Source organism: Sinocyclocheilus anshuiensis, unplaced genomic scaffold, assembly GCF_001515605.1.
Source record: "Sinocyclocheilus anshuiensis isolate Anshui unplaced genomic scaffold, SAMN03320099.WGS_v1.1 scaffold13, whole genome shotgun sequence".
Lineage (NCBI taxonomy): Eukaryota > Metazoa > Chordata > Actinopteri > Cypriniformes > Cyprinidae > Sinocyclocheilus > Sinocyclocheilus anshuiensis.
Window position 1 is genome coordinate 674,337 of NW_015538026.1, and position 11,329 is coordinate 685,665.

An 11,329-nucleotide genomic window follows, 5' to 3' on the forward strand; every position below is an offset into this window, starting at 1 on the left:
AAACACATTTCATTACACCAAATACACAAAATAATGTTATTTTTAGCAGCATCATATGACCCCTTTAAAGGTTGTAGCAGATTCAAATGTTCTGTAACAGCAGCTTGAAAAACATTTACTGTGTCATTCTTCGTGTGTAGTAAATTACAGATTAATCAATAAAACAAAATAAATTCTGGTAACACTTTATTATAACTTTAATTTATAAACCATTAACAAACATTATATTATGCTTAACAGATCATTAGTTAATATATATTCACTTAGCTAGAAATATGAGATAATGTTCTTGTTAATGTTTACTAATGTACTTTTTAAACATTACCTAATGATTAACTTATGATTGTTTAATGTAAATTGAAATGCTTACCAATGTCAGTAAACTTTCAGTTCATATGATCATATCATTTTGTAGTTGTTTATCGACCCCCAGGCCTTACTAATGAACTTACTAAACATTACCTAATGATTAACATATGATTAATGTAAACTGAAATGCTTACAAATGTTGTTTGTTGTGTAGACCTCTATTTACACATCTTAACAAATAATCTATTAATTACTTGTTCATGTTTTTGCAGTACCCAATCTAAAGTGGAAACTATTCATCATTTGCAAATGTTTATAAATGTTTACTAATCATTAGTACCTTTATGAACAGTCATCTCAATGGCAAAAAGTGTCCCGAAAGACCTGAATTTACCCTATTGACCTATCTTTACTAATCATTTATTAATAATTTGTTCATGTTTTTTGGCAGTAGCCAATCTAAAGTTGAAACTATTCTCGTTTGTGAATAGTTATAAACGATTACTAAATCATTTAGTATCTTTATGGGCATTGGAATTTTAGCTAATGTAACAAGGTTTGTGTAAAGGGTGGCTGGTTAAGTTCAGCTAAATGCTTGCTAAAGACATAACAGATTGTAATTTTGGTGCAAAAGTTTTTTTTATTGAGTGTTATAATCCATTAGCACTCACATTAGTATACTACTCTTCAGTACATCATTAAACAGGATATTCCTTGAATCATAAATAAAAAAATTACAATTTTTTAAAGAAAATACTTGTTCATTTATAAAAGCAATATAATATAAACATATTGACCTGTGTTCCCTTATACACTGTTGACCCTTTGACCAACCCTTAAACCTACCCATACCACCAAACCTGTCCTTAACCTTACCTGTATCACACCTCAATAGCAGCAAAAGTGTTGTGCATTAGCACATCATTTTATAACATCTGTTAAAATCATTTGTAGATTTTCAATAAACGCTTGATCATATGAATTGAAAGTTTAATAACATTTGTAAGCATTTTAACTTACATGAAATGATGATTTGTTAAACATTATGTAATGTTTATTACATTTATTAGAAAACATTAACAAGCACATTATCTCACGTTTCTAACTCTTTGAATATACAGTATATTAACTAATGATCCATTATATAATGTTTGTTAATGATTTATTAATGAAAGTTATTAGTGTTTCCTATTAAAGTGTTGCCTAAATTCTCACTGTGATTCTCTTCTCAGATGAATGATGGACAAATGGCTTATGATGACTATGAGAATGATGATTCTAGAACATTCTCAAATACATGAAAGTTGATTGAGGGATGAGAACAGATGTGATGTAAATCAAAAAAGAAAAAAAAAACATTGTAAATAAATAAATAAGTTTGACATTTGACAGACCAAATGTGACATTTGACAGACAGTTTCTAATGCTGGTCAAAGTTTAATTAATTATTATTATTTATTTTTTATTCTGTTGGCAGCCAATGTTTTATGGATTACAAATCTGACAATACTTTTAATAATAGGTAGAAAAAAAGTAAGTATTTGCGCACAGTTTTGAATTTTTCACTGAATAAATTAGACATTATACATTAAATCAGGGATGGGCAACTTTGACAGTGATGAGGGCCAGCACTTTTTCTCCTTTATACCAAGGGGCCAGATTACTAATCCACATCTAAATACCTTTTACTTTTACAGAGTCCACTAGTTTGTTACTTTAACTGAGTAGCAGTACAACCAAAACACACCAGCTGTGAGAATGTATTTAGGAATATTTTGTGACAATCTGCGCTGCAGCTAAATTGTTGCATAATTTTATTTGCTCTCATTTAATGCAAGCCTTACGCTTTGTAATTTGGTGGAGTAACTGTACTGACGGTACGATGGAGAACTTGAACTGGACTTTAGAGATACACTACCTATGATGAACAAAATCTTTTACAGCTCTTCAAGCGCTATTCAAGCCCAACAGGCAATTTAAAGGTAGCATTTGAGGATGTAAAATTAGATATAACTTTGCACAGATGTGGTTAAGATAACACATCATGTTTAAGTGTTGCAGTTTTTCATATACTACTGAGAGAGCAGTCAAAATATTTTTCAAAAGGCCACACTTCCTTTTTCTCTCGGTTGTTCGTCATGGTCTTATGCTTAGATAGGTTGTTCCTCAATTTGACAGGAAAAGATCATAAAGTTCAGTTCAAGTCAGTCCAGATTTTTAGAGAATATTTCAACAAGAGAGGAAAATGAAGCTGATTTTCTTTCTTCTTGTCCTCTTGAAAAGCGGTGAGAATGGTATTGTTTTTCTGTTCTTAAGATTAAGGAGCTAAATCTGACATTTGACTGAAACCATCTCTAGGATTATATGTAATTCTCTATTTAAATTCAATAGCAGACATTTGACCTATTTTAACTGAATTGAAAAATGTTTGTGGGTTAACCTTAATTCTTTTATTGGTACTTAAATGTATTTGTATGATTTTGATAATAAAATAATTGTATGATTATCATAATAACACTACAAATTAAACTCAATATTTTAAGCAGCAATAAAAGATGGGATTGTCTATCATCTCAATCATCTTTAATGTTCAGTAAATGTTTTACAGGAATGAATTCAACAGAAGGACTCCATGTGCTTTATTCATCAGAGAGAATTATTTTTAAATATTTCTTTCCACCATCCCTTCAAAGTCGTGAAAAATCTTGCTGTAAGCTTAATCAGTCAGGGTGCGTCCTCTTTGTGAATAATAGAGGACAATTTGCCTCCATGTTTCGAGGAAGAATATTCGTCACAAATAACAATGGAGAATTTGAAGTAATAATTACAGATCTGAGTGTAATGGATGCTGGCATATACAGATGTGGTTTCAGTAGTTTCCCTCACACATATGAGTATGTGGAAATTACCGTTTCTGGTAAGATTTTCTGTTACTAAATACTTTTATAGAATGCGTTACTTTAATAGAAACATTCATTAATTATGGTTTAAGAAATATTTTTGTAATCATACATAATCAGTCTTATATGAACTATATGTTGGTCATACCCATTTGGAGGTTGTATTTCTGTAATTATTAGTTTGTAACAGTTTGTAAACTAATTAATAATAAGAATAAGAACAATAATAATCCAATTAATCTAAAAATAAAAATGTAAAAAAAAAACAATTGCATTTTCCATAAGTAGATCTAAGTGGAGTAAACACAGCTCCTCTCTCGCCAAAATCCAACATTAAAGCAGCAGTCTGGCCGTCGTCTTCTCCCTCTGCACCCATTGTTTCTGAGAATGACGCAGAGACACTCAGGTAAATTTTGTCACAAATATGAACCCCTTACAATTCCAACTTTTAACAGTTATTAATCTGTGTAACACAATACATTAAGCAGTGACAGCTGGAGAACATCCTACAATCTAGCTGCTGTTTTTAGCGTTCTGGTGTTTGCTGTCATCTCAATGACACTGCTTGTGTATTGTCTAAAGACCAGGAAGAAAAAATCCACAGGTAGGTGAAAGGACAATGATTATTTTTAATCACCTAAGGATTTTTTTTAGCTGAGCACATTTTCTTTCTTTTTTTTGCCCACAGATAAAAGTGAAATCTGTGGTTCTCCTAACGCCACCCTGGTAAGCAATTTGTACAAACTGTATCTTCTCCACTGACTCATAACCACATGAATTCAGTATCTGAGCAAAGACATTACAAAACAGCTAAACATACAGCAGATATATAAGACATTTAAGTGTAGAGACTCTTTATGAATGATATTCTTAATGAATAATACTCTGGGGTAAAATCAACATTTGGTGAACCATTAGTTCAATTACAGCTTGTTTACAGCTTGTTCATAGTATGCTGATCTGTGATCAACTTCATCATCCATAAAAGGGAAAATTAGGTTCTACATTAGCGAACGTAGCTTTATATAGATGGATGGATGGATGGATGGATGGTTTCTGAAATGTCATCAAACCCTGTCTGCTCAACATCTCTCCACAGGAGCAGGATGGCATTATCTACTCTATGGTGGAGTTTAAGCCCCACCAGGATCCATCTGAACTTTATGCCAATTTGCAGATACACCGCCCAAAAGACGTTAATGCTTCTTCAAGCTGTACAGTCACAGTAAAGGAAACCGTAGAATATTCCACTATTATGAGAGCATCAGCATAAACATTTGCAATGTTTGTGTTCAATGTATTCATTGCTATGATTTGTTTTTGTTGTTGTTGCTTTTGTTTGCTTGAGGAATTATTTTCTTACAAGATTTTTTTTTTATATATTTTTAATGCAACATTGTATTGATACTGTAGTAATTATTTTATTCTTGAAAATGTCATTATGATGATTAATGCCTGAAAAATTCTATATAGTAAAAGTTACTCTTTACTCTTAAACAATTTGGGTAGTTGACTCATGTGGGTGTTTGACTTAGAAAGACAGAAACATACAGGACGACAATTTGTGATGCAATAATTATAATTGAAATAGTTTTATTTTGGATGATCAAAGAACCTTTCAATCATGAATCTCTATTTAGATGTCGAAATTGGTGAAAAACAGTTTTTGCAATCCTTAGTACTTCTTTAGGCAGCAAAATGTAGGCCCATCAGATCTAGAAATAGTCTTTGAGCGAGGCAACATAAACATATGTGGTGACACATGTCATATGTGATGTATTATGTTAGTATCGAATAGGATTTAAGGGATACTGGGATAATTAAGGACACTCAAATTAATCAAGACTACCAGTTTACGTAAACCATACCAATAAATTCAGAAATGACATTTTATGGCACCCTTGCTTTGTCTTCATCCAGGTCCTAGGTAGGCAGTTTGTTGACCTGTCCATGTTGATCTCGGAGGTGAAGAGAATCCATTGCATTTATTACAGAGTTCAGAGGAACAATCTTTCATGTAATTTTTCTAAATTCTATTAACTGAAACTAGATTGAAAATAAGATTGAACTGGTCATACAGAACAGTTATAGACTGTTAAACAGAAGTGAAACTTAAAAAAGGGGGATCAAATAGTCATCTTTTCTTCATACATCGTTAAATAGAAATGGACTGTTCCGTGCTAATTTAATATTGACCACCATTCTTCCTGTTCTTGTTGTTACACTTCTATTTTACATTTTTACACAAACCAAATGTTTTATACTGTATATTCTAATGAATATAATTTCCCATTTTGACTAAAAATTAGTGATATTTTTAGGGGCATATTTTTTTTCTTCAATATTTTGTTTTCATTAGTATCTTGGAAAATCAAACTGATGATTTTTCAAGGTTGGTTTACAAACAGTTGTGTTGACACCCTAATGCATGGTAAAAGATGATCATGTATTTTAGTTTTAATATTTTATTGATGTATTTTGATGTTTTTATAGACATTTTCCAAATGTATTAGGAATATTACAATATTATGGCATTTTATGCCATTTTTACAATTATTTTGCTGTCTTTACTGGACAAATATAGTATTCATAGAAATACCTTTTTTATTAAGCATCAGATATTTCATCTAATGAAACACTTATAGTTTGCTTATAATCTTAAATTATATGATCCCATTTGATCTCAGTCTACCTTCAACATTAGATGTGAATTTCAAAGAGAGTCAGGGTCAGCTTTGACATTATGTTCAAAACATGTTTTAGATAAATCTAAATCATTATTTTTCCTGTCTTGCTTTGCAAAAAATAATACTTGTTTTAACAGAAGCATTAAAGGAAAAGGCAGTAAAAGTCTGAATGCATGGAGCTATAAAGGTACAGCTCACATACACACACACACACACACATAATAACACTACAAATTAAACTCAATATTTTAAGCAGCAATAAAAGATGGGATTGTCTATCATCTCAATCATCTTTAATGTTCAGTAAATGTTTTACAGGAATGAATTCAACAGAAGGACTCCATGTGCTTTATTCATCAGAGAGAATTATTTTTAAATATTTCTTTCCACCATCCCTTCAAAGTCGTGAAAAATCTTGCTGTAAGCTTAATCAGTCAGGGTGCGTCCTCTTTGTGAATAATAGAGGACAATTTGCCTCCATGTTTCGAGGAAGAATATTCGTCACAAATAACAATGGAGAATTTGAAGTAATAATTACAGATCTGAGTGTAATGGATGCTGGCATATACAGATGTGGTTTCAGTAGTTTCCCTCACACATATGAGTATGTGGAAATTACCGTTTCTGGTAAGATTTTCTGTTACTAAATACTTTTATAGAATGCGTTACTTTAATAGAAACATTCATTAATTATGGTTTAAGAAATATTTTTGTAATCATACATAATCAGTCTTATATGAACTATATGTTGGTCATACCCATTTGGAGGTTGTATTTCTGTAATTATTAGTTTGTAACAGTTTGTAAACTAATTAATAATAAGAATAAGAACAATAATAATCCAATTAATCTAAAAATAAAAATGTAAAAAAAAAACAATTGCATTTTCCATAAGTAGATCTAAGTGGAGTAAACACAGCTCCTCTCTCGCCAAAATCCAACATTAAAGCAGCAGTCTGGCCGTCGTCTTCTCCCTCTGCACCCATTGTTTCTGAGAATGACGCAGAGACACTCAGGTAAATTTTGTCACAAATATGAACCCCTTACAATTCCAACTTTTAACAGTTATTAATCTGTGTAACACAATACATTAAGCAGTGACAGCTGGAGAACATCCTACAATCTAGCTGCTGTTTTTAGCGTTCTGGTGTTTGCTGTCATCTCAATGACACTGCTTGTGTATTGTCTAAAGACCAGGAAGAAAAAATCCACAGGTAGGTGAAAGGACAATGATTATTTTTAATCACCTAAGGATTTTTTTTAGCTGAGCACATTTTCTTTCTTTTTTTTGCCCACAGATAAAAGTGAAATCTGTGGTTCTCCTAACGCCACCCTGGTAAGCAATTTGTACAAACTGTATCTTCTCCACTGACTCATAACCACATGAATTCAGTATCTGAGCAAAGACATTACAAAACAGCTAAACATACAGCAGATATATAAGACATTTAAGTGTAGAGACTCTTTATGAATGATATTCTTAATGAATAATACTCTGGGGTAAAATCAACATTTGGTGAACCATTAGTTCAATTACAGCTTGTTTACAGCTTGTTCATAGTATGCTGATCTGTGATCAACTTCATCATCCATAAAAGGGAAAATTAGGTTCTACATTAGCGAACGTAGCTTTATATAGATGGATGGATGGATGGATGGATGGTTTCTGAAATGTCATCAAACCCTGTCTGCTCAACATCTCTCCACAGGAGCAGGATGGCATTATCTACTCTATGGTGGAGTTTAAGCCCCACCAGGATCCATCTGAACTTTATGCCAATTTGCAGATACACCGCCCAAAAGACGTTAATGCTTCTTCAAGCTGTACAGTCACAGTAAAGGAAACCGTAGAATATTCCACTATTATGAGAGCATCAGCATAAACATTTGCAATGTTTGTGTTCAATGTATTCATTGCTATGATTTGTTTTTGTTGTTGTTGCTTTTGTTTGCTTGAGGAATTATTTTCTTACAAGATTTTTTTTTTATATATTTTTAATGCAACATTGTATTGATACTGTAGTAATTATTTTATTCTTGAAAATGTCATTATGATGATTAATGCCTGAAAAATTCTATATAGTAAAAGTTACTCTTTACTCTTAAACAATTTGGGTAGTTGACTCATGTGGGTGTTTGACTTAGAAAGACAGAAACATACAGGACGACAATTTGTGATGCAATAATTATAATTGAAATAGTTTTATTTTGGATGATCAAAGAACCTTTCAATCATGAATCTCTATTTAGATGTCGAAATTGGTGAAAAACAGTTTTTGCAATCCTTAGTACTTCTTTAGGCAGCAAAATGTAGGCCCATCAGATCTAGAAATAGTCTTTGAGCGAGGCAACATAAACATATGTGGTGACACATGTCATATGTGATGTATTATGTTAGTATCGAATAGGATTTAAGGGATACTGGGATAATTAAGGACACTCAAATTAATCAAGACTACCAGTTTACGTAAACCATACCAATAAATTCAGAAATGACATTTTATGGCACCCTTGCTTTGTCTTCATCCAGGTCCTAGGTAGGCAGTTTGTTGACCTGTCCATGTTGATCTCGGAGGTGAAGAGAATCCATTGCATTTATTACAGAGTTCAGAGGAACAATCTTTCATGTAATTTTTCTAAATTCTATTAACTGAAACTAGATTGAAAATAAGATTGAACTGGTCATACAGAACAGTTATAGACTGTTAAACAGAAGTGACACTTAAAAAAGGGGGATCAAATAGTCATCTTTTCTTCATACATCGTTAAATAGAAATGGACTGTTCCGTGCTAATTTAATATTGACCACCATTCTTCCTGTTCTTGTTGTTACACTTCTATTTTACATTTTTACACAAACCAAATGTTTTATACTGTATATTCTAATGAATATAATTTCCCATTTTGACTAAAAATTAGTGATATTTTTAGGGGCATATTTTTTTTCTTCAATATTTTGTTTTCATTAGTATCTTGGAAAATCAAACTGATGATTTTTCAAGGTTGGTTTACAAACAGTTGTGTTGACACCCTAATGCATGGTAAAAGATGATCATGTATTTTAGTTTTAATATTTTATTGATGTATTTTGATGTTTTTATAGACATTTTCCAAATGTATTAGGAATATTACAATATTATGGCATTTTATGCCATTTTTACAATTATTTTGCTGTCTTTACTGGACAAATATAGTATTCATAGAAATACCTTTTTTATTAAGCATCAGATATTTCATCTAATGAAACACTTATAGTTTGCTTATAATCTTAAATTATATGATCCCATTTGATCTCAGTCTACCTTCAACATTAGATGTGAATTTCAAAGAGAGTCAGGGTCAGCTTTGACATTATGTTCAAAACATGTTTTAGATAAATCTAAATCATTATTTTTCCTGTCTTGCTTTGCAAAAAATAATACTTGTTTTAACAGAAGCATTAAAGGAAAAGGCAGTAAAAGTCTGAATGCATGGAGCTATAAAGGTACAGCTCACATACACACACACACACACACACACAGCACATACTCACATGTGAGAAAAGCACAAAGACCATTCAGACTGATAATAATTTAATTACCATAACCAAGCTTTCAACAAATTCATAGCATATTGAAGATGAATTCATCCAGAAATATGATTCCCTTCTGAGCACATTCCTTACAAAATATCTGTTGCATGTATACTCACAGAAAGGTGATGAAATGTATTTTGTTTTTACTATCAAGGATGCCAAGGTAAACCAGTGATTCTGAGGTAGACCTTGTGCCATGGTGGATAATGCATGTCGGCATTTCTGGGGAAGCTGGATAACAGCATTTTTGTAGTGCAAAGTGCATGAGAGTGAAAAACAAAAATGACCAGAAAGGTGCTGTAGCACTTGTTATTAATCTAGTTGTGCTGTCCTGCTTTCCTTTTCAAGTATTTCCCACCTTCATTCTTCTTTTTCTCCCACTCTTTCCAGTGTTAAAAGTCTATGTTTTTGAAGTCGCTGGTACAGCGATATCTGTTGTCGCTGTACCTGGTGCACACCAGATGTGGCAGGCAGGGGCAAGTGTGATGTTGTCTCTTGCCAGGGAAAGGAACCTGCAGGGAAGTCCAAACACAGACAACTTCATGATATTATTATTTCATATAGTTACCAGTTTTTTTTTTTTTTATCAGCAATGCATTGATTATAAAAACATAAATTGCTACATTCAAATAAATATTTTTAAAGAAAGACAACATTTTGTGTATATAGTTTTAAGTCTGACTGCTGTAATGATATCGTTTTAATTCGATCTTTTCAGCCGTTAGGTTAGCTAATCAAGATACATTACAAAACTCTATAGGCTTAAGTTTCTGTTTAAGGATCTTGTCAGTGTTAGTCATCTGTGAGTCACAAAATCCCTCTAAATCCGTTTCTCTTCGCCTCGTAACCTCAGCTGAATGGCGAAGCTTCTGTATCTCTGAATCAGTCTGAGACTGTCCGACAGCGTGACAAACAGCCCTGATCTGTGAGACATTTGATCGATATCAGTTATACTTATCAGCAGATTCTTTTAAAGCCTTTCTCAGTCATCTCTGGCAATCACCCATGTTTACTCCACGAATCGCGATCAGATCAGCTGTTTTTAAAAAGAGATTGCGTTCTTGTTTCCAAATGTGTTTCATTTTACTTAGTTAAGTGATTGTTCACCCAAAAATGAAAATGTACTCATAAAAGCATAAAAAAAATGTGGGGAACCAAACAGTTGTTAGTTTCCATTGACTTTCTGTTTGAATCTTTCCTCTGTTTAGCTCTATTTCTCCTGCATGGCTTCTATTTTTTCTTTCAGTTCTTATAACAGTTAGGCCTGGGTTGCCTCAGGTCAGCCAATCAAATCACTGCTTTCATATTCCAGAGGGGTTTCTCATGGCTGTGTGTGAGTGTATGTGTGTATCTACTGTATGTACCTTGTGGCTGTAAGGGTGGCATTCGTCTCCTTCCAGCCCCTGTGGTGTGCACATACGCAGGCCTCTGAGCCACAGACTCACAGCACAGCACAGACCCACACCACACTGCACATCTCTGTCACATGCCTGATACACAAACACAACACAACATCAGTCACATACTGGATGGCATTCATTCCCAGTACATACAGATCTTGCTCTGGCTTTGTTAGAAGTCTTTGTTAATTTGTAAGTTCATTTGTACAAATGATAGAGTATTTGCTAAATTAATGTACCCACATTATCCCATGACAAGAGTGAAAATGACTTTTATTTAAACATCCTATCTGGATTTGATTTATAAATCAATTTAAATTATGCTTCTCTCTGTTGTTGTTTTTTTTCTATGATTTTCCCCAGAACTATCAAAACCTGTGACAGTCAAACAAGCTCAGGTGTCTCATTAAAGAGAGGAAGCTACTTTCTTAGTAAGTCACTTACCCCTGTAAAAAAAAT

At 32.7% G+C, this 11,329-nt stretch overlaps 1 protein-coding gene across 1 annotated transcript in view; it reads right to left on the reverse strand.

Annotated features, from left to right (window-relative positions):
* Positions 1 to 9,602: 9,602 nt before the first annotated feature.
* Positions 9,603 to 11,329, reverse strand: part of LOC107680267 (prokineticin-1-like) — a 7,958-nt gene continuing 6,231 nt past the window's right edge. The window contains exons 2-3 of the mRNA XM_016476090.1: positions 10,835 to 10,960; positions 9,603 to 9,982 (exon numbers count right to left, since the gene is read on the reverse strand). Of these exons, the coding sequence (XP_016331576.1) occupies positions 9,863 to 9,982; positions 10,835 to 10,960 (246 nt within the window). The 3' untranslated portion in view covers positions 9,603 to 9,862. The remainder of the gene's footprint in view (positions 9,983 to 10,834; positions 10,961 to 11,329) is intronic.